Source organism: Pseudorca crassidens, chromosome 20 (assembly GCF_039906515.1).
Source record: "Pseudorca crassidens isolate mPseCra1 chromosome 20, mPseCra1.hap1, whole genome shotgun sequence".
Classification (NCBI taxonomy): Eukaryota; Metazoa; Chordata; class Mammalia; order Artiodactyla; family Delphinidae; genus Pseudorca; species Pseudorca crassidens.
In genome coordinates this window covers 16407766-16432295 of record NC_090315.1, presented here as the reverse complement: position 1 = coordinate 16432295, position 24530 = coordinate 16407766, and the positions used below count along the sequence as shown (strand labels likewise).

General features: G+C 37.7%; 2 protein-coding genes across 5 annotated transcripts in view; one reads left to right on the top strand and one right to left on the bottom strand.

Annotated features, from left to right (window-relative positions):
* LOC137215245 (zinc finger protein 14 homolog) overlaps positions 1-24530 on the top strand; it is a 184037-nt gene that overhangs the window by 34698 nt on the left and 124809 nt on the right. The window contains exons 3-7 of one of the 4 annotated variants that reach the window (XM_067720221.1): positions 3286-3549; positions 4585-5331; positions 14833-14905; positions 18122-18248; positions 18552-18647. In XM_067720221.1, coding sequence (XP_067576322.1) covers positions 14897-14905; positions 18122-18248; positions 18552-18647 — 232 coding nt within the window. In that variant the 5' untranslated portion in view covers positions 3286-3549; positions 4585-5331; positions 14833-14896. Of the gene's footprint in view, positions 1-3285; positions 3550-4584; positions 5332-14832; positions 14906-18121; positions 18249-18548; positions 18648-24530 lie in introns of those variants that run through there. The other 3 variants (XM_067720217.1, XR_010939220.1, XM_067720220.1) reach the window with 3 other exon arrangements.
* ZNF382 (zinc finger protein 382) overlaps positions 1-24530 on the bottom strand; it is a 254817-nt gene that overhangs the window by 123308 nt on the left and 106979 nt on the right. The window lies entirely within an intron of this gene.

Below are 24530 nucleotides of genomic sequence, written 5' to 3'. Positions count from 1 at the left end.
TGAAAACCACATTGACACATCACCTCACACTTGTTACAATGGCTATCATAAAGAAGACAAGAGATAACAAGTGTTGACAAGGATGTGGAGAAAGGAGCCTCTTACACACTGTTGGTAGGAATGTAAATTTGTTCAGCCACTAAGGAAAACAATATGGAAGTTCCTCAAAAAGTTAAAAATAGGGCTTCCCTTGTGGCGCAGTTGTTGAGAGTCCGCCTGCCGATGCAGGGGACACAGGTTTGTGCCCCGGTCCGGGAAGATCCCACATGCCGCGGAGCGGCTGGGCCCGTGAGCCATGGCCGCTGAGCCTGCGCATCCGGAGCCTGTGCTCCGCAGCGGGAGAGGCCACAACAGTGAGAGGCCCACGAACCGCAAAAAAAAAAAAAGTTAAAAATAGAACTACTATATGATCCAACAATCCCACTTCTGGGTATATACCCAAAGATAATAGAAACAGGATACTGAAGAGATATATACACTCCCATGTTTATTGCATCGTTATTCACAATAGCCAAGGTACGGAAACAACCTAATTTCTCTTCAACAGTGAATGGATAAAAAAGATGTGATATATGTATGTGTATATATATATATATATATATATATACACATATATACACATAAACACACACACACACACACACAGTGGAATATTATTCAGCCATGAGAAAGAAGGAAATCCTACCATTTTCACAACATGGATGGACCTTGAGGACTTTATGCTAAGCGAGAAAAATCAGAGAGAAAAAGACAAATACTGTATTTTATCACTTATATATGGAATCTAAAAAAAGCCAAATTCATAAGAACAAAGAGTAAAATGGTGGTTACCAGGGGCTGGGGGCATAGGAGAGACATTAAGGATACAAACTTGCAACTAGTAGATAAATAAGTCCTGGTGATCACTGGATCACCATTAACACAGTACATAGCACAGTACAGTGATTATATGCAACAAATTTGTATTATAAACATCACACCAGCTAACAGACTAGCTCTTAATAATTCCCACCACAAAAACGAAATGATAATTATGTGACATGATAGAGGTGCTAGCTAATGCAACAATGGCAATCATATTGCAATATATGAATGTATCAAATCATCATGTTGTATACCTTAAACTTACACAATGTTATATATCAAATATAATTCAATGTAAAAAAGAAATTAAATTCATAGTTTAAAAATTCCAGAAAGAGAAAATTCCAACCCAGATGGTTTTGCTATTGAAGTCCATCAAATAGTTAAAGAATACATAATGGGAATTCTGCATAATCTCTTCCAAAAAAACAGAAAGGAAAATGTCCTAACTCATTTTATGAGGCTAGCATTACTCTGATACCAAAACCAGACAAAGACAGCACCAAAAAAAAAAACAGTAAAAGTACAGACCAATACCCTTGTTAACATAGACACAAATCTGCTCAACAAAAAGTTAGCAAATCACAACCAGCAATACAGTATGTATCACAAGCAAGTTGGGTTTATCCCAGGAATGCAAAGCTGGTTTAATATTCAGAAATCAATTAATGTAATCCACCATATTAAACTAAAAAAAAAGAAAAACCATATGATCATATCAACTTATGCAGAAAAAGCATTTGACAAAATTTAAGGTCTATTCATAATAGAAACTCTCAGCAACCTAGGAGTAGAAATGACTTTTCTTAACCTAATAGAGGACCTAACACTAGTGGTTAAAGATTGAATGCCTTCTCTCCCAGATCAAGGATAAGACAATGATGTCCACTCTCATTGCTCCTATTCAACATCATACTGGATGTCCTAGCCAGTGAAATAATAATAATACCCCACTGTTCACTGCAGCACTATTTACAATAGCCAGGACATGGAAACAACCTAGATGTCCATCAACAGAGGAATGGATAAAGATGATGTGATACATATATACAATGGAATATTACTCAGCCACAAAAAGGAACAAAATTGGGTCATTTGTAGAGATGTGGGTGGACCGAGAGTCTGTCATACAGAGTGAAGTAAGTCAGAAAGAGAAAAACAAATATTGTATATTAACACATATATGTGGAATCTAGAAACATGGTACAGATGAACCTACTTTCAGGGCAGGAATAGAGACGCAGAAGTAGAGAATGGACATGTGGACACAGGGGGGAAAGGGAGGGTGGGACGAATTGGGAGATTAGGATTGACACATATACACTACCATGTGTAAATAGATAGCTAGTGGGAACCTACTATAAAGCACAGGAAGCTCAATTTGGTGCTCTGTGATGACCTAGATGGGTGGGATGGGGGAGTGGGAGAGAGGTCCAAGAGGGAGGGGATATATGCATATATATAGCTGATTCACTTCATTGTACAACAGAAACTAACACAACATTGTCAAGGAATTATACTCCAATAATAATAATAATGATAATAATAACAACAATGATAACAATATGAAGAAGGAGAAGGAGAAGAAGCAGCAGAAACAGAAGCAGCATACTGTGGAACACAGTATGGTGGTTCATCAAAAAACTTAAACATTTAATTACCATATGATCCAGTAATTCCACTTCTAGGTATATCCACCAATTAATTGAAAGCAGGGTTTCAAAGAGATGTTTGTATACCATGTTCACAGCAGTATTACTCACAACAACCAGAAGATGGAAACAACCCACATGTCCTTCAAGAGATAAACGGATAAACAAAATATGGTATAAACATACAATGAAATATTATTCAGCCTTCAAAAGGAATGAAATTCTGATACAGGCTACAACATGGGTGAACCATGAAAGCATTATATACTAAGTTAAATAAGCCAGTCACAAAAGAACAAATATTATATGGTTCTACTTACATGAGGTACCTAGAATAGTCAGATTCATAGAGACAGAAAGTAGTATAGTGGTTACCAGAAGGGAGGGGTGACCACTAATTATTGTTTCGTGTGTACAGAGTTTCAGGTTAGGATGATGAAAAAGTTCTGGAGATGGATAGTGGTGGTGGTTGGACAACAATGTGAATGTACTAATGCCACTAAACTATACATTTAAAAATGATTAAAATGGTAAATTTTATCTTATGCATAATTTATCACATACACAAAAAAGATAGGCCTAGCATGGAAACAAATCTGTTGGTCATGAGTCAGTAAATGTTGCTGAAGCCATCGTAGTGGGATATAGTTGCTCAAAAAGAAAAATATTACAGATTAAGAGAAGATGGTCAATAACAGAATCCTGACTTTAAGAAGGCAAGTGGAAAACAATTCACTAATGTTTTTGTTGCTGTTATTATTTGTTTTAGTGATCAGAGGATTAGAATTAGAAAAATGAAAGAGAATTTTGAAGGAAGTCAAGGAAATTGTCAAGAATGGGGTTGTGATACCTTTCTGAAAAGAAATGTGATGAACACAAAGATCTTGGATATGCATCATCATAACTAGATCTGTAGGATAAAATCCCAGAGGTGGGATTGCTCAGTCAAAGGATAAATGCAAATGGAATTTTGAAAGATGCTGCCAAATTGCCTTCCAAATAGTTTGTACCAATCGGCAGTCCCTCTAACAAGGTAAGTTTTCAAATTTTGGGAATATTTGCCATTCAAGTCTGTAAGAAACAGTATCTCTACATAGTTTTAATGGCATTTATCTTCTTATGAATGAGGTTGAGTGTATTTTTGTATACTTGAGAACAATATGTAGACTCTGTTCTGAGTATTTTTTGTTAATCTCGTTCTGTTTTTATTGGGTTGTTAGTCTTTTTTGTTTAATCAATTTTTTGAGTGCTCCTTATATACTAGGGAGATGAGCTATTTGTAAAAAAAAATGCAAATTTTTTCCAGCTTGTCACTTTAACTTTTTTTTTTTTTTTTCATGTAGTAGCAATGATCAATCTTTTACATCTTGGTTTTGGGATTTTGAAGTTGGGAAGGCCTTCCTCATTCCATGGTTATAAATTAATTTAAGTTTTCAGTCTTTGTAATTTATTTATTTTTTTGTTTAAGTTTTAAGTTTTGACCCATTTGGAGTTAACTCTGGATTCAGTACATGGCATAATCTATTTTCTTTTTTCCAGAAAGGCTACCAAATTGTTCCTATTACCATTATTGAAAAGTTCATTTTTTCCAACTGATTTGAGATGCCCCATTCACCAGACACTACTACTACTACGTAACCTTTCTCCCATCAAATCTAAAAAAAAAGAGAGAGAAAGAAAATGCTTCCAGATCTATCCTTCTTGTTATTGTTTTACAATGAGTCTCAGGGATTATTTTCCAATATACAATCCCAGTCATACATACGGTGATACTCATTTAAATTATCAATGACACAGACACACACATACAATTCTTTTCCTGCCCCTCTCTACTACCCCCAACACCCTAAGTCACACACATCCGGGCTTTCGTTACTTGCCTCCTGCACAACCTGCCTCACCGCCCCCTCATTCTCCTCACTCCCCGACTACCACAGAGAAATCAGTAAGTAGCACAGAACAGCATCAACCCCCTTCGCAGCATCGGAAACGCATCCCGTTTTGTTTACCCCTCCCTGTTTCACGTTTAGCGATTCCTCCCCCTTCAACCTCCCCAATATCTTTGCAGGTTCCTGGTTTCCTCCGCTTTGTCCTCCCTGACTAGATTTGGGTCTCAGAAGCTCAGGTACCCTCTGCACTGAGGAACCCACAAACCAAACTCATGCCCGAAAAGCCAAAACGGCGACCCAGGATGCCTGCGCACTCCTTGGGCGCAGTGACACTCCCAGAAGTCTCCGGGGTGTGACCAAGCGCAGGCTGTGAAGAATCAAGACGAATTTCAAACGACCCATCCACCGCTTTTCCTGCTCCCCAACTACATTTCCCAGAAGGCTCGCCTGTGCAAATTATCTCCCTTTGCGGACTAGTTCTTTTCTTCCAGAGCCTGTTCAACTCCAGGGGATAGTAGGGCGGGTCCGGAAAGTCCATTTTCAAACGCTTCAGAGTGAGCTTCTTTGGGAGTCACGGCCCGAGGCTGAGCCAGGCTCCGTGAGGCCTCCGATGCGCGGTTTGATGACGGAATGCAATCCTTTCGGCTGGGTCGCAGCTGAGCTCTGACAGGAATCCGGGCGGCCGGCGGTCATCTTGCTCACCACTGGGACGTCTCTGACTACACTTCCCAGAGGACTTATCGGCAAGAACGTTATTCTCGCTTGAATTCAGCCTCATAGTCACGCGCTGGCGGGACCCTCAGGTCTGCACGGGTGACTGTTCCAGTCCTGTGGAAGGTTGTGCTGCTTTGGAAGCTTGGAAGACCTGAAGGGCGGAACCAGAGGAGAGGGCGGGACAGGAGCCTCGGCTTTGTACCGCTGAGGGGGTGAGTTTGAAATTGTGTGATTGTGTCTGTGTAGTGGTTTGTGATGAATGAACGCGTGATTGTGTCTAGCTGTTCCTGTAGTGAGCGTGTGTGTGATTCCAGTGATAATCGTGTGCAGCACAATCTGAGAGCCTGTGACTGTGCTGGTGTGATGGGATGCGACCCAGTGATGTGCGTGTAATCACGTGCGGCATTGTATGTGGGGGTGTGAGGAGCTTGTGACTCGGTGGATGTGATAGCGTTTGTCCCCGTAGAGGGGTGTGACTGTGGGCTGCAGAGTACACGTGGGGATACCTGTGGATACTGTGTGGTTTTAATATGTGGTTAGTGTGATTGTGACTGTGCGACCATGTGCAGGTGTGCAGTGCCTGTGACAGTGCCGGTTGTGAATGACTGTCCTCTTGGTAAATGTGTGATTGTGCTTATGTGACCATTTGAGGCCCTGAGTATGCGACCCTGTTGTTGGGTTGTGGGTTACCTCTAGCTGTATGTCACCATGGTGATTTAAGTTTGTGTGTGATTATGTTTGTGTGACTGGCTAAATGTATGAAGTTTTTTCGCTTATGTTTACCTCTTTAAGCATTATACTGTAGTTTCCCCCCGTTTTTAAACTTTATATGAATGCTGCCATACTGTCTTTTATCTCTTACTTTGCTTATTTGTACAACTATGTTTTTGAGAATTATGCGTATTAGATCTAATAGTGGTTCATTTGTTTTCCTTGCTATATTGTATTCCATCCTTTAAAGTATACTACTATTATTCATCCCTTCTAGTAATGATGGACATTTGAGTTATTTCTAGTTTTTGGCTTTATAGGCTATGCTGCCAGGAGCATTCTTTACATAGGGTACACATGCATGAGTTTACCTACCAATCGAGTTGCTAGGTCATATATCTTCCACTTAACCAAATAGTGCCAAAATATTTACAAAAGAGGGTGCCAGATTTATATTTGCACAGCAGTGTTTGAAATATCTCATTGCTCCATGTCCCTACCAAAACATGGTTCTGATAGTTTTAAAAAACATTTTTATGACATATAGCACATATACAGTAAAGTACACATATCTTCAGTATACAGCAATAAAACAGTTTCCTAGATCAACATAAAGAACTTTGCCAGCACCCCAGAAGTTTCCCTCATGCCCCTTCCCAGTTATTCCTCTCCCAGAATCAGTATTCAGAATTCTATAACCATTAATTAATTTTACCCATTCCTGAATTTCATATATAAATGGAATTATATGGCATGTGTTCTTTTATGCCTGGCTTCTTTTGTTCCACATTATGTCTATGAGATTCATCTATGTTGTTGAGTGTAATTGTACTTAGTTCTCATTACATTTCGGGGTGTACTGCAATTTATTAATTGATTACACTGTTCAGGGACATTTGATATTTTCTAATTTGGGGCTATTACGAATTGTGTTGCTGCTATGAACATTCTACTGTGGTTTTGGTGAACACGTAAATGCTCTTCTCTTGAGTAAATATTTAGGAGTGGAATTGCTAGATCATTAGGCAGGCATGTTTAATGGATACTACCAATATCTCATGTTGTACCAATTTACGTTCCATCCAGTAATGTATGAGAGTTTCAGGTGTTCCCCATCGTCTCCATTATTTGAAATTATCAATCTTTTAACTATTCTGGTGGATGTGTAGTGGAATTTCATCACAGTTTTAATTTGCATTTCCCTGGTGTGTAATTATGTTCAGCACATTTTCATATCTTTATTGGCCATTTGAATATCCAATTTTTAAAAGAGTTCTCTTGTCCTTTTAATTTTTTTCATTAAAAAGCTTTTTATTTTCATATTGTAAACATAGTACAAAGAATTCCAATATACTCTTCATTCAGGTGTCCACAGTACAATTATGAAAACCAGGAAATTTACCCTGATACAAGACGTTTGCTAATTTACAAACCTTATTTAAATTTTGCTAATTGTCTTATCAGTGCCTTGTTCTGTTCCAGAATCCAATCTAAGTTCCCAGATTGATTTAGTTGTCTTGTTTTGTTAGTCTCCTCCCATCTGACATAGTTCTTTAGTCCTTTTTATCTTTTATGACCTTGACACTTTTGAGGAGCACTGCCCAGTTATTTTGTAGAATATCTTTCATTTGGATTTGTCTGCTGTTTCCTCGTGACTAAATTTAGACTATGCATTTTTGGCAAAAAGATCACAGAAATGATGTTGTGTTCTTCTCAATGTGTCATATCAGGAGTTATATCAGTATATCTCATTACTGGTAATGTTAACTTTGATCACTTTGTTAAAGGTGGTGTCTGCCTGGTTCCTCCTTTGTAAAATTACTGTATTCCTCTTTTTAATTAATAAGTATCTTGTGGGGAGGTGCTTTGGGACTATGCAAAACTACTGTTTCTCATTATACTTTCACTCATCAATTTTAATATCCATTGATAATTCTTTTTTTTTTTTTTGCGGTACGCGGGCCTCTCACTGCTGTGGCCTCTCCCGTTGCGGAGCACAGGCTCCGGACGCGCAGGCTCAGCGGCCGTGGCTCACGGGCCCATTCGCTCCGCGGCATGTGGGATCCTCCCGGACCGGGGCACGAACCCGCGTACCCCGCATCGGCAGGCGGACTCTCAACCACTGCGCCACCAGGGAAGCCCCACTGATAATTCTTATCTGTAACAATTATTACTGTGATGTTTGCCTAGTGGTGATTTTCCCTTTCCATCATTCCTTCTACATTTATTAATTTAAATTCTAGTGTAAAGAAGAGTTGTCCCTTATTCCTCATATGTTTGTTCAATTATTTATTTATGAACTCATATATATGTATATATATATATATTATTCTATGAGTTCGTAATCTATTATTGTTACATATTTTGTTGCTCAAATTGTCCCAGATTTGGCCACTAGGAACTCCTTCAGTTTGACTTCTGTGTCCTTTCAACATGCCATTATTTTCTTGAGCACTGTCTTACTTTCTTGCACCAATATGTTCCAGGCTTGTATTTTTCTCTCCTCTAGCCCTGGAATCAGCAATTTCTCCAAGGAGCCCTGGTTTCTTTTATTGGAGAGTGGATTTATAAACCAAGCTCTGGGCACTTGGTGTGCTCATTTCTACCTGGGTGTAATTCCTGTAGTTCCTGGCAACAGACAGAGCTAGAAAATAAGCAAATGTATATACACACATCTCTATCTATCTATCTATCTATCTATCTTTATTTGTATATATTTAAAAACCACCAGTTCATACTCATACTTTCAATTCCAGTTCAATACCATGGGATTCTGTCAAGAACTGTGAAGTATCTGAGATTTTACCCTACTTACAAGTTAAAAGTTAGCTTGGGCAGCTTCATGGATGCTGGTAGAAGACATGAGATTTTGAGTCAGAGATGAAAGTTTGCTGCTCATTGTGGTAGAAGTAGCCAAAGTATCAGTATTTTCCTTGCACTGGTTCACTTGCACCCATAGGGTGATGCACAATACACAGGTATTTATGTGTTCCCTTGAATTTAGGGAACCTGAATCTTTTATAATGGGTAATAAGCATGCCTGGCTTTTGCTCTAGAGAGAGACTATCTCTGTCCTCCAAGGCTGTTCATTATGTAAACATCTTGCAGAAATTATCCAGAATAATAGCACTTAGTCTCTGATCTGGCAACATGTGCAGAAACATGCAAGACTCATGGAGAATTGTCTTCCTTGAGGTTTGGCCATTTCCTTATTTGTAACTCTTTTCTCCAACAGTGAGAAACCTGCTTCTTAGTATCAATAATTTTTTTTTTTTTTTTTTTAGTATGTGGGCCTCTCACTGCTGTGGCCTCTCCCATTGCGGAGCACAGGCTCCGGACGCGCAGGCCCAGCGGCCATGGCTCACGGGACCAGCCGCTCCGCGGCATGTGGTATCCCCCCGGACCGGGGCACGAACCCGCGTCCCCTGCATCGGCAGGCGGACTCCCAACCACTGCGCCACCAGGGAAGCCCAATAATTTTTTTACACATATCCTAGAATGTATATAAAGTAGTTGCAGAATTGCTAACCCATACTTGTGTAAAAAATAAATGTACTAAGTACAGTAAAGTATTTGTGTGCAACTTTTTTGTTCTTTAACTTAAACTTATATAGTCAAAACTGTTTCCAAAGTTACTCAATTTAGTTTTCTTCACTACCCTCTTCAGTATAGTTTTGTTACTCATTTTTCCTACACTTAGCTTTGTGTGTTACACTTTGGGTTCCTTCACATCCTGGTTGATTGTAACATGTCATAATATTTTGAGTATGAAAACATTAACATGGTTCCTGCCCACTTCTTGTACATAATCAGTCTCGTTAGTTTCTGTTTTTATCCTTCTGGTATTTCCTTTGCACAAATGAGCAGATACAGGTACTCTTTTGAATGACCTCTTTTTTTTGCATTAAAGATAACATATTCTAGGTACTCTTTTGAACATTGCTTCTTTCACTTAATGACATATCCTGGACATTATTCTACTGCAATTCAAAGAGATACTAATAATTCTTTTTTACAGCTACATAATATTCCAGTATATGGATTTAATCATAGTTTATTCAACCACTTTCCTATTGTGGGCATTTAGGTCAATATTTTACTACTAGAAATAGTGCTGCAATGAATACTTTGTATATATGTATTCTTGTATTGCTGGAGGTGTATCTTCAGATTAGAGTCTTAGAAGTGGGATTGCTGGGTCAAAAGGTAGGTGTGTATGCAGTTTTGTTAGGTATTGCTAAATTCTCCTTTAGAGTTGTTGACCAGTTTTCATTCCCACTTGCAGTGTGTAAGAGTGCCTCTTTCTCCCCACAGCCTAGGAGCAGAATGTGTCCTCATGCATGCCTTTTGTTTTTACCAATCTAATACATGAAACATAGTATCTTGGTGTTGTTTTCTAATTTCTTTAATTATGAATGTGCTTGAACATTTTAAAATCTTTTTTTGTGATTGCCTATTTATATCTTTCCCCATTTTTCTAGCAGTTTTTTAGCGCTTTGTCTTTTAGGGTTAGTGTTTTTTTTATATCTTGAAAAGAAATCTTCGATTATTCCCAAGGTCTTGAAGATACACTCCTATGTTTTCTTTTAGAAACTTTATAAATTTATCATTCATATTTAAGACTATGATTCATATTGAATTAATTTTTGTGTATGGTGAGAGGTAAGGATAAAGGTTATTTTTTTTTCCATTCAAGTACCCAGTTGTTCCACCACTATTTTGTTGAACATACCATCCTTACCCATCTGAATTGAAAGGAGCTTTTATCATAAATCAGGTGGTATTATATATGTGGCTCTCTTTCTGAACTGTATTCTTTTTTACTTTTTGTTTTTTGGCAGTACCACTGTCTTGAAATCTGTAGTATTAATCCTCTGACTTTTTTTCTTTTTCAAGAAATCAATTTCCTGTAGATGTTAGAATCAACTTGTTAATTCTCACCAAAAAAGAAAAATCGTTGCTGGGATTTTGTTTGTGTATCTATTTGTTAGTATAGGAAGAATTGACATCAATATTGCATCTTCCAACTATTAAATATGGCTTATATCTACATTTGTTAAGGTCTTTAATTTCTCTCATCAGTTAGCTATGGTTTTCAGTGTACATCTTTTGTAGATTTATACCTGGGTATTTGACATTTATTGTTGAAATTGTAAACAGCATTTAAATTTTGAAAAATTTCCAATTGCTGCTAAAAGTACAATTGCTTTTTGTATTTGTCCTTGTATTTAGCATCTACAAAAACACCTATTGTAGATGCTATTTATCAGGTTGAGGGAGTTCTCTTTCTCATTTGCTAAGACATTTTTACATTAATGAGGGCTGAATTTAGTTAAATGCGTTTCCTGTGTCTATGAAAGGATCAAATGTGGTATTGTTTATTATTAATCTGGTAAATTATGTTGATTTTCAAAAGTTGAACCAACCTTTTATTCCTGAAATAAACCCTACTTAGCCATAATGTATTACATTTTTCCCCCAGTGGGTTAGATTTGCTAATACTTTTTGTAGAATTTCTGCATGTGTGTTCATGAGAAATATTGGCCTATAATTTTCTTTTCTTCTAATGTCTTCATTAAGTTTTGGTGTCAGGCTTACATTAGCCTCGTATGAGTTGGGAAGAATTCCTTATGTTCTCTTTTCACTACATTGTAAGACTACAGTTAATCCTTAACTTTGGAACAATTCACTGATGAAGCTATCTGGGCCTGAAATTTTCTTGATAGGTAAATTTTAAATTATGGAATCAATTTAACTTTTCAGCTATTCTGTTGTTTCTGATTGTTTTGTCAGTTTTGGCATTTTTTCCAGGAATTTGTCCATTTCATCTAAGCTTTCAAACTTAAGAACATAAAGTTATTAGTATTCTCTTATTATCTTTTTAACGTCAATACTATCTTTAATAATGTTTCCTTTTTCATTCCTGATTTTGTTCATGTTAACCCTTTCTTTTTTATCAGTGCTGTTGGTAATAGATCTTTTATTCCTCTGGGTACTATCAATAATTTTTTCCTTTCTCTTTGGTTTTCAGCAGTTTGACTCTGATATACTTGGTTGTGGTTTTGCTTTTGTTTTGTGTGTTTGTTTTGTTTACCTTCTTATCTATTATTCTTCAGGTTTGCTGAGCTTCTTGAAACTCTTGTTGAGACTTTTAATCAATTAATCTATTCAAATTTTTTAAAAATGTTTTTTAAATTAAAAAATTTTTTTTCAGATCAGTCTCCCCCATAGGCTCTTTTGTTGTTGTTTAATTTTATTTTTTTTTATACAGCAGGTTCTTATTAGTCATCAATTTTATACACATCAGTGTATACTTCTATTCAAATATTAATTCCTCTCCAATCTCTTCTCCTTCTGAGACTCCACTTAACATTTATGGTAGATCTTTTAACTGTGTCTTGTGTGTCTTTTATACTCCTGTTATTTTTTTTTCTCCTGCACTTCATGTGGATATTTTTTGTTGGCTTGTCTTTGAGTTCAGTGATCCTGTCTTCTGCTTGTCTGATCTCAAAACCATGCAATGACTTCTTTGTTTCTTAATTTGCCAAAATTTTATGGATTTCAATTCTGTTTAGTTTCTTCTTCTTATCATCCATTTGCTTATCTTTTCCTTGGTTGCCTTTAACATTTTAATTATAGCCATTTAAAATTATTTGTTTGCCAACTCCAGTATCTAAATTGTCTTTGGTTCTGCTGCTGTTTTCTGTTTTTATCTCCTTGCATGTCTAGTAATCTTTAATTGTATGATAGATATTGTGTCTAAAACAACCATGGGGACCAAAGCCAGCCACTACCTACTTCTAGCCTTCTCATTATATAAGAAAAATTAAACTGCCTTTCAGGTCTCTATTACTAACAGACAACTACAGTTCCTAGCATACAGGAAATTTTCAGGGTAATACTGGAAATATTTAATACATTACATTCTTTTTAAATTAAAAGAGGTGTGTTATTTAGAAGAGTGCAAAATTCTCAAAAATTTTAAATCACTTATTAGATTGTAAGACTCTCTTCTGTGTAGTGGTATCTTTTGGCAGTGCTCCATGCCCCAGGTGTGGTCACGTTGCAAATATACGATGGTCTTGGCCACAGAGATTGTTGGCTTTAAAAGGGAGGAGCAGATCCTCCAGATGCAAGAATTCAGCCTGGGAGGATACCATCTGGGGCAAAGATGTAGAGGGTTGGGAATGTGACAAACATAGTATGGAGTTATTGAAGTGAGATGTTTCCTGCCCATTCTGCTTGGAAGGTACAGCACTTGAGGAAGTCCCTTTAAAATCAGGGAAAGGCCAGGAAGAGAGACCAGAAAGGGGGACTTAAAAAAGTGAGGCGTGGGCTTCCCTGGTGGCGCAGTGGTTGAGAGTCCGCCTGCCGATGCAGGGGACACGGGTTCGTGCCCCGGTCCGAGAAGATCCCACATGCCGCGGAGCGGCTGGGCCCGTGAGCCATGGCCGCTAGGCCTGCGCGTCCGGAGCCTGTGCTCCGCAACGGGAGAGGCCACAACAGTGAGAGGCCCGCGTAACGCAAAAAAAAAAAAAAAAAAAGTGAGACGTATAGCAGAAGGAACTCTTTTCAAGTCTTTCAGGATTATTGTTGATTCTTTAGTATCAACAGTGCCCTCCACAGTCCCCCCTTCTTCTTTTAGCACAATACCTGGTATGTAAGAGGCTATGTGGTTTTTAAAAATACTAAGAACTTAGTAAGTAGTAATAATAGTTATTTAAAGGAATGCTTTCAGGTTTTAAGGAAGAGGTATTTGTGGATTACTTTGGTTTTCATTTCCTGGAATGTGTTTACCTGTGGGGGAATGCAGTGAGTAACTAGGGGTAGAAGTAGCCATTAAATAATTCATAACATGATACCATGGTGTTACTTCCTGAGTGGTTTTACATGAAATTATTGATAAATTGTTTGATGATCAAGGAGCTTGGTATATATAGAGGATGCTCACTGCCCTTTACAGTTTTATAATGCTCAGTTTATTACATTCCTATATCCAATAAACAAAAAACCACAGATTTTCTTGAACATTTAAACATCGATGACAAATTCAGTTACTCCCCTTAAACAGTTTTAGACTTCTATTAGTATAGAAGCACACAGAATATACACAATTATTATGAATTTTATTACTATGCTTATAGTCAAAAGCTATTCTAAAGCATCAGTGATGTGGGTTTAGTCCATTTCTATGTTATTTCTGTAGTTTTAAACTCCTTTATATTGTTATGCTAATTTTAATATCTTCCCCAAATTACTGTAAATTCTGTAAAATTACTTTGTTTGCTTTTCTGGATTTCAGTTTTCTTAAGTCAAGGCTCATTAACCCCAAAAGTCTTCTCAACTAGGCAAGATTAGAGGATCTGGTTTATCAACTAGCTGTTTCTTGGTCAGGACTTGGGACCTGATTGTACAATCCAAGATCATTGAAAATTGGTTTGACCAATGTATATCCAAATTAAAATGCATATGATCAACTTTTAGGAATTAATCATTCAGAATTTATATACAGGTAAAATGATATATGTACAAGAATATATATCACAGCATTGTTTGTTATAGTGAAAGACTGGAAACAACCCAAATGATCATTGGCAGCAAATTGGTTGAATAAATTAACGTGTATCCATTTAGTATAATCCAATGTAGCTAAGAGAATTATGTACCTCTGAATGTACTAGTTGGGATCTGGTCCAAGATATATTAAGTAAAAATAGTAACAGTGTGTATAATATGCTATAATTTGTACTTTTAAAAAGTACATCTTTGTGTGCATATGTGTATATATACAAGCTTTGTTCTCTAAGCCATGTCAAGTTGTCCAGATCTATCTGGCTCTAGTCAAAGCTTGAGGTTTCTGGAGTAGGGGATAATGAGAGATTTGCCCATTCTTCTCACTGATACCCCTCAACTGTTTGTGTGGAGTGAACAGAGGGGAAATGATCATTCTGGGAGCTATGAGGCAAGTGGGATCTTATATAGCTTCTTTTCATTTCCTCCAGCTCTGCCTTTTTCCAGAAGAGGAACCCAGAGGAAGACTGGTCCTTTTCTGCAAATATCAAAGCCATGGCTCAGGTGAGATACTGTTTCTTTTTGCTCAAATAGAGTCATTTTTACCCAATACGTGTAAATATTTGCTTTCCTCATCATGAGCTTTTAGGTGTTTTAAAAAAACAACTTTCAGACAGTTTAGTTATAAGCAATGCCAAAGTTCTCTTCCTCTTGCTCTAAAGAAAAGGTCTCTAATAAGCCAATTCAAAAATTTCTCTCTTGGTGGAAATATTTATAGAAAAAATAAGTGGTTAGATAATCATTGTTGGAAAAAAAGAAGGAATGTCTGGTTAAAGATCTTTATACTCTTAAATTATAGATAACTGTTAGAGGGCTGAGGGGTAGCTAACAAGTTTCTCTGAAGGGGTCTTAATCAGATTAAAATCCATTAGAAAATTGCTTATGGAATTCATCAAGTATCTTTATTTGTTCCCACAAATTGTTAATTACATAATGTAAACACAGTCTGACTGAGACCAGGTTTGGAAGAAAGTTTTTTTCACTGGTTAACATGGTCCCCCTTCAGGAACCTGACCCCTATTTCCTCCTAAACAACCCAGTGCCCTCCACAGTCCCCCCTTCTTCTTTTAAACAGTGTTTACAAATCCATTTAGTAAGTCCTTCAGCACCTTCTATCAGAGTTGTGTCAGAAATCTTGGTAGAACAGAAATGTTTTTTCCATTTGTCAATCTAATTTGCTTTGGACAGTGATTTGATAGGATGGAGATGGGTAATTAGGGGCACCTCATGCGGAAAACCCCTGATCATCTCCACAGACCTAGGTTTTCCAGTAAGAAAGTATGTGGAATGGTTTTGTTTGATTTCATTCTTAACACACAGAAATATCTCCTATGTATGAGACTTTCAGGTTTGAAGGTATGACTGGTGGTTGGTACAAAGCTCTGACACCCCACGAGATCATCCATGATAGACATCGGTAATGCCATTGTGTGAAACTGGATCACATTCTGCCAATTTCCTGTAGTTCAGGAACAAAGGAAATTTACAGTTGAGCAATGGGCGGTTTTAGGTGAGATTGGGCCAATGTTGGAAAGGTCTTTAAAGATCACCTTCAGCCTCAACGTCTGAAAGCAAAGGAGAAGTTGTCATTTATGTCCATATTATAGAATATTATTCAGTGAAAAAAAATATGCTTATGGAAAGAATTTAACAAGGCATAACTTATTATACAGTAGTGTGACATTAGAATGGATCAGTCTTGAATTATATGCAAATTTAAAATATTTTTTAAAGTCATATTATACATGTTCAGAAGTAAAGTAGTGCTATTTCAATTTGGCTCCACTACCAGTTCCACTCCCAGAAGGTAGCTGCCCTCAACTCTTGAATATTGATAATCAGTTTTACTCATTATCTCTTGACTTACTGCAGAGTGGAAAGGACATTATACTTACATATTGCACCCTTCATTTCCTCTGATTCTGTTATTATATCACAATTTTTGGTTAAATCAATAGTGTACATATTCTTAGGACTGCAAATATCACTCACTGCTGAGCCAGCTCATGGCTTTTTTCTGTTACAACCTTTCATTTTTCCTGGGGTTAACTGCTTTCTTCCCCCCATTTTCTTAGTTGTCCATGTATTTATATCCAAAATCTCCAGAATCACTGCCACATGCCAATCAATATGTTTTCCATCTGGTCAAACACATCAATTCCTTTTGAACATGCGTCCCTATTCCCTTTTTCACCCTACTCCCATCTAGTTGCTCTCTAGGTCTGTTTCCCAAAGATTTCCCTTCCCCCCTCCCCGGGATTTTCCTTCACTGTTCTCCCGTGTTAATTCACTTATTTCTTGAATCCCATGTCTTCCTCTTTTCTAGTTTACTCTCTGATTTTGATGGAGCACAGCCTCTGGTAATTTCCTAAGAAATTGTGCTGAGTCGTTCCATATCTAGGAATTTCTTTTTTCAGTTGTCACAACAGAATGAAAATTTGGTTATAGATTTCTAGATCAGAATTTCTTTTCTTCATCAGCATATTGAATTGTTCTTACCATTTCTTGTTTTTAGAGGTTTTCTTAAGAACCCCATTGCCTCTCTGGTTCTTTTTTTTTTTTTTAATTTATTTTTAATTATTTTTTTGGCTGCGTTGGGTCTTCGTTGCTGTGCGCAGGCTTTCTGTAGTTGCGGCGAGCAGGGGCTACTCTTCATTGCAGTGCGGGGGCTTCTATTGCAGTGGCTTCTCTGTTGCAGAGCACGGGATCTAGGCGTGCAGGCATCAGTAGTTGTGGCACATGGGCTCAGTAGTTGTGGCTCACAAGCTTAGTTGCTCTGCGGCATGGGGGATCTTCCTGGCCCAGGGCTCAAACCCGTGTCCCCTGCCTTGGCAGGAGGATTCTTAACCACTGCGCCACCAGGGAAGCCCTGCCTCTCTGATTCTTGATGGCTTTTGTCCAACCTGCTTTTAATGTCTTCTTTTTATCCCTTATTCTGAAATTTTACTTATAGCTATTTTGGAAAAGACAGTCACATATATTCATAACATATTACACGACAAGCATTTGCTAGTTGTTTGTGTATACTATTTCATTTAATTAGGAAACTCGTCTTGGCTGGATTTTGTACCTTCCCAGACTTACTTGGATAATGGAAGTGTCCCATTATACACAGGCAATTTCCTTGGAGGAAACAGATGACATGGAAGCTCAGTGATTCAGTCCTGCTTATTTGTTTACAGTCTTCCAGATGCATCCCAGACATTCAGCCCCACTCTGTATGCTTGCTGGTTTTCACCTCTTCTAGCTTTATTTTAATTAATTAATTTATTTTAATAAATAAATTTATTTATTTTTGGCTGTGTTAGGTCTTCGTTTCTGCGCGCAGGCTTTCTTTAGTTGCGGTGAGCTGGGGCTACTCTTCCTTGCAGTGCCCGGGCTTCTCACTGCGGTGGTTTCTCTTGTTGCAGAGCACAGGCTCTAGGCACGTGGGCTTCAGTAGTTGTGGCACGTGAGCTCAGTAACTGTGGCTCGCAGGCTCTAGGGCGCAGGCTCAGTAGTTGTGGTGCACTGGCTTTGTTGCTCCACAGCATGTGTGATCTTCCCGGACCAGGGCTCGAACCTGTGTCCCCTGCATTGGCAGGCAGATTCTTAACCACTGTGCCACCAGGGAATTCCCTCTTCTAGCTTTATTTTTTTCTTCTCTCTTTCCATCACAAAAACACTTATGTTTATTAATCCAATCTAATTTTTAACAATTTAACATGGTTGTTGTTCCAGGAGTCAGTGATGTTCAGTGATGTGTCCATAGACTTCTCTCAGGAGGAGTGGGAGTACCTGAATGATGATCAGAGAGATTTATACAGAGAGGTGATGTTGGAGAATTACAGCAACCTGGTTTCGATGGGTAAGGATGTCCATAATAATTCAAATTCTGCCTTGAGAAGGTCTACTTCTTCTGGTGTTATACTCACCTACCTTTCAAGTAACCATTTGGATTTCTACAGCTTGTTTCCGGAGGAATAATTTTAATACTGTAGAGTTAGAAAGAGGAAGCTGCATTGAGTTATGAGGGAAGTTTCAAGTCCTCTGTTATGTTTCATAAATCTTATGTATCTTTCTTTGACTCTTTCTTAATAATGAAGGGACTGGATTTGAATTCTGGGACATTCTCATCATAAACTTATCTCATTACTTCTTTTGTAAGCAGGACATTCTATTTCTAAACCAGATGTGATCTCCTTCTTGGAGCAAGGGAAGGAACCCTGGTTGGTTGACAGAGAACTAACAAGAGACCAGTGGCCAGGTAAGTGAGGCATGGCAGGTAATGACCCAATTGGTCAGTGGAGAGACTGCACCTTTGAGATGAAATCTGGGAAGCTCCCCTTAAAAACTTTAGGCCTGTTGTGCAAAAGTAAGCCTTTTCAGCATGACCTTTCAAATGATCTTACCTTTTCCCCTTAACACACTCCACCTGCTCTTCTCCTCGTGTACTTCTGTCCCAATTCTAAACAGCTGGTGCCCTCCTCCACATTCTCCAATAATATTCCTTTCTTTCCAAATTTGGATCTACTTCCTTATCAGCTTCTCATCCTCTTTCGTATTTAGTCTTTAAAAAGCATCACTGTCTCCTGAAATATTTTTTTTTCTACATTACCAAAGACTTATTTCCTTTAGGATTTTTAAGATACAGTAGCTCATACACTCATTGATTCATTCATTTACTGATTTTTCTAATGTGTGTGAGGTACTCTACTAGGTACTGAAGAGATTAAAAAACAAATAAGCAGGAATTCCCTGGTGGTCCAGTGGTTAGGACTCCACGCTTCCACTGAAGGGGGCACGGGTTCGATCCCTGGTCGGGGAACTAAGATCCCTTAAGCCGCATGGTGCAGCCAAAACTGAAAAACAAAAAATGAATAAGCAATTTCAGAATTTATAGCTTAATAGGGATATTATATATAACTCCTAAAATGTAGAAGCGCCATAAGTGAGGTTAAAATAGGGAGCCCAGCAGAAAGTGAGGGCTAAAGAGGTAGAAGAGAAGTTGATCACATAGATGTCATAGAGGGAGATTTGAGCATGCATGTCATTGACTTTAATGGAAAAAAGGAAAAAAGGCTCTGTGCCTCCATTGAGAGCTTAGTGCTAGCAAAGATAAATTTTTTAAAAAAAGGAAAAACCAGGACAGCACATTTCTTAATTCAGTATATGTTTTTTTTAATTTTTATTTTATATTGAAGAACAGTTGATTAAAAATGTTGTGTTAGTTTCAGGTATACAACAAATTGATTCATTTATACATATACATGTATCTATTCTTTTTCAAATTCTTTTCCCATTTAGGTTATTACAGAATATTGAGCAGAGTTCCCTGTGCTATACAGTAGGTCCTTGTTGGTTACCTGTTTTAAATATAGCAGTGTGTACGTGTCATTCCCAAACTCCCAATTTATCCCTCCCCCCCACCCTTCCCCCTGGTAACCATAAGTTCATTCTCTAAGTCTGTGAGTCTGTTTCTGTTTTGTAAATAAGTTCATTTGTATTATTATTTTTTTAAATTCCATGTATAAGCGATAGCATATGTTATTTGTCTTTGTCTGACTTCACTTAGTATGATAATCTTCAGGTCCATCCATGTTGCTGCAAATGGCATTATTTCATTCTTTTTAATGGCTGAGTAATATTCCATTGTATATATGTACCACATCTTCTTTATCCATTCATCTGTCGATAGATCAGTATATGTTTATTGACTACCTGTTGTATGCCCAGCACTACTGTCAACCTGAGGTTACAGCAGTGAATAGAATGTGCAGACTCTCTATTTCCAAGTTTACCCTCTGGTGCAGGGAGAGATACAAAATAAATGAATATATAATATATAATGGTGAGTGCTGAAAAGACAAACAAGGTGGAGAAAGGGGATGGGGGGGTGCTATTTTATGTGACATGGTACGAGAAACTTTTTCCAATAAGATGACATTGGGACAGAGACCTGAAGAAGTATAGCTGTAAATCATTGTATGTGATTACTGGGAGGAAGAACATTCCAGAGAGAGGAAGCCAAACAAACATTCAAGGACCTGAAGCAGGTATGCATTGGCTGTGTGTGAGGAGCAGCCAGGAGGCCAGTGCTTCATCTATCCCAGTTGTTATTATTAAAGTATTTTCAAATCCAAGACTTCATGTCATTTCACCCTTGCATAACCTCAATATGTAATTCTAAAAAATATGGAAAATTTTTCCTTTATATAACTTTAATGCTTTATCATCCCTAATAACTTTTACACTGATTTCTTGGTACACTGGATTGTTTTAGTGTCATTCTACTGAGTACTAGTGAGAGTGAACATTTTCACCTTAATGGTGCTACTGTTTTTAACTTGTTTGTGCTATATTTTACACTTTTTATCTATTACTGTCCTAATTTTTTTCAGTCAATTTTTATGGACTTTATGAAATAAAAACATTATATACCCATTTCCACAGGGTGCTTTTTACTTTTTAAATTTTAATTTGGATTGGCATCTTTAAGTGTATGCTTTAATGTGTCTGTAGTCAACTCTTTTGTGGTTATTACAGTTTCTAATTTTAGAAAATTAACTGACTTCTACAAACTTCATAGATATTTTGTTCTTTTAAAAACATTTTTCTGCTATTTTCAATAGCATTTAAATCCATTTTAAAGTTCTTTTACAATAAGCTGTAAATTGAGAGTCCAAATCAATCCCCCCACCCGTGCCCCCATACCTTATTTTAGCACCATTTACTGAACAGCTGCTTATATCATCAATGTTTTATCTGCCTGTTCAGTTATAAGTTCTGATTTATGTTAGTTTGTATTTCAGGGCCTCTTTTTCTATTTCTTTTATCCATCTATCCACTTGTACCTGCAGAGATAGACAGGCCCAGGAGACAGTTTAATATATTTTAATTCTTTTTATTGGAAATTATCTCAAGTACAGAAAAGTAACAAACTATAGGCAGATATTCAAACAGTTATAGAATGAATTCTCATGGAACCATCACCCAGGTCAAGAACTACAACACTATCAGCACAGATCTCTCTTTGTCCATAGTATCTTTGTGTCCCTTTATACTTTTACCACCTAAGAGAGCCACACAATTTTTTATAATCAGAGTTGATTCATTTGATTATATGAATATACCACAGTTTATTTTTCAGTTCTACTTTTCATAGGCAGTTATGTTGTTTCCAGTTTTTGACAGTTATAAATCACTACTATGAACATTTTCTATGTTATTTGAAAAGGATAGAAATGAATGGATCATAAGACATCATATCTTTAGCTGTCCATTTTTCAACTTTTCTTTAATGCGTGTACTAGTTTACAATCCCACCAGCAGTATATAGGAGCTCCCATTGTTGCACATGCTTCCTAATGTATGGTATTGTCAAACTTAGATTTTTACCAATTGCTGAGTATATAGTGATACTTCAGTGTGGTTTAATTTGCATTTCCCTTTTTACTGATGAGTTTGAACACGTTTTCATATCATTATTCATCTTTTGAAATTCTTCTTTAGTCAATTGCCTGTTCGTCTTTTTTACCTGTTTTTCTGTTAGATTGCCTGTATTTTTCTTAGTGATGTGTAAGAGTTCTTTATATATTTTGCTTATGAGTATATTCCATGTTCTAAAAATTGCTAATATCTTCTTCTACTCTTAATTGTTTTTTAGCTCTCTTTGTGGTTTCTTTTTGTGAACAGAAGTTCTTAATTTTGGTCAAATTTATCAATCTTTCCTTTTGTGCTTCACACTTATTAGGACTTATGTAAGAAATTCTTCCTTGGCCTATATTTGAATCTTATATAAACAGATCATGCTATCTGTACTTTTAGTCCTGTTTAAGAAACCTTTGCTTACCATAAGACCATAAAGATATTCTCCAATGTTTTCTTCTCGATGTATGATTGTTGTTCCTTTATAAACTTTTCTTCTAAGGGGCTAAATTTTTACTGTAATATTCAGGTGTGGTTACCTTTATTCTGCCATATTTTGCTTCTGGTTGTATTTTTAAATCTGAGGAGTTATATCTGTTTCTTGTGATAGGAAATCCTTGGCAGTCATCTCTTCAAACATTACCTTGCTACCATTTCCTCTTGTCTCCCGTAGCTCCTATTAAACAGACATTAGAACATCTGGATCACCTCCAATGGCTTAAACTCTTCATCTCTTTTTCCATTTATACTGCCTTTACATAGAATTCCTTGCCTCGATTTGTATTGATTCACTAATATATTCAGTTATGTGTGACCTTTTGGCTCTTCAGCTTATCCACTGTTTTTTTTTTAATTAGTATAGTTATTTATAAAATATAGTACATGCACAATAGGATATATATAACATTTAACTAACATAAAATTATAAGATAATAACATGTAAATCTCTAGATTTGCATATACAAGAGATTTGCTAGGAAATACACCTAGGAATATAATTGCTGGGTCTTGGCATACATTCTTTTTTTTTTTCCCCCACCTTTAAAGAGTGATTTTTATTAAACTTCTTAAATTTGCTTTAAAAAATCAGTTAACCTGTTGGATCCTGATATCTCTAGATAGTCACTTCAAGTCTCTATTTCACTTAGCTTGTATATAGCCAAAAAAGAGGGTAAAGTCTTCTGGGGCTTTGTCGGAGAATTTAGTGGACATTAAAACACACCAGACAGGCTGTGTGGCCCAGTTGACTTTAAATAGGCATACTTTCTTATTCAGCTTTACCAGGTAATACCAAACTGTTTTCCAAGTGTCTGTATCACCATCTTTCCCTGTAACTGATATTGTAAGATTTTTTTCATTTTTTAACAATCTGATTGGTGAGTATAAAATCTCATTTTGGGGCTTCCCTGGTGGCACAGTTGTTAAGAATCTGCCTGCCGCAGCTGCATAGCACAGGGAGATCAGCTCGATGCTCTGTGACCAACTAGAGGGGTGGGATAGGGAGGGTGGAAGGGAGACGCAAGAGGGAGGGGATATGGGGATATGTGTATATGTAGAGCTGATTCACTTTGTTATACAGCAGAAACTAACACACCATTGTAAAGCAATTATACTCCAAAAAAGATGTAAAACAAAAAGCATCCGCCTGCTGGGACTTCCCTGGTAGCACAGCGGTTAAGAATCCGCCTGCCAATGCAGGGGACACGGGTTCGATCCCTGGTCTGGGAAGATCCCACACGCCGCGGAGCAACTAAGCCCATGTGCCACAACCAGTAAGCCTGTGTGCCACAACTGCTGAAGCCTGCACGCCTAGAGTCCATGCTCCACAACAAGAGAAGGCACTGCAATGAGAAGCCCGTGCACAGCAACAAAGACAATGCAGCCATAAATAAATAAATAGAATAGAATCTGCCTGCCAATGCAGGGGACATGGGTTCGAGCCCTGGTCCGGGAACATCCCACGTGCCACGGAGCAACTAAGGCCATGTGCCACAACTACTAAGGCCCACGCGCCTAGAGTGCATGCTCCGCAGCAAGAAAAGCCACCGCAATGAGAAGACCGTGCACTGCAACGAAGAGTAGCCCCTGCTTGCCGTGTGCAGCAATGAAGACCCAACGCAGCCAAAAAAAAAAATCTTATTTCATTGTTTTAAATTGAGTTTTCCTGGTTACTGTTGAAGATGATTATTTTTCCACATGTTTGGCCAATAGTGTCTCTTCTGTGTAATACCATTTTTTTTTAAACTGCTCTCTCTCCCTTCTCTTAATTGCAGTAGCTGACCCTATGCTCCACTTCATCTGATTTGATAATCTGCACTTTTTTTTTTTAAGATTTATTTATTATTTATTTTATTTATTTTTGGCTGTGTCGGGTCTTAGGTGCAGCACACCGGATCCTCGTTGAGGCATGCAGCATCCTTCACTGTGGTGCACAGTCTCCTCACTGTGGCATGCATGCTTTTCTCCAGTTGTGGTGTGCAGGCCTTCTCCTCTCTAGTTGTGGCATGCAGGCTCCAGGGCACATGGGCTCTGCAGTTGTGGCACGCGAGCTCAGCAGTTGTGGCGTTCGGGCCCAGCTGCCCTGTGGCATGTGGGGTCCCAGTTCCCCAACCAGGGGTCGAACCCACGTCCCCTGCACTATAAGATGGATTCTCTATGACTGGACCACTACAGAAGTCCCTATAATGCCATTTTGATCATTTTTTTATTAGACTATTTGTCT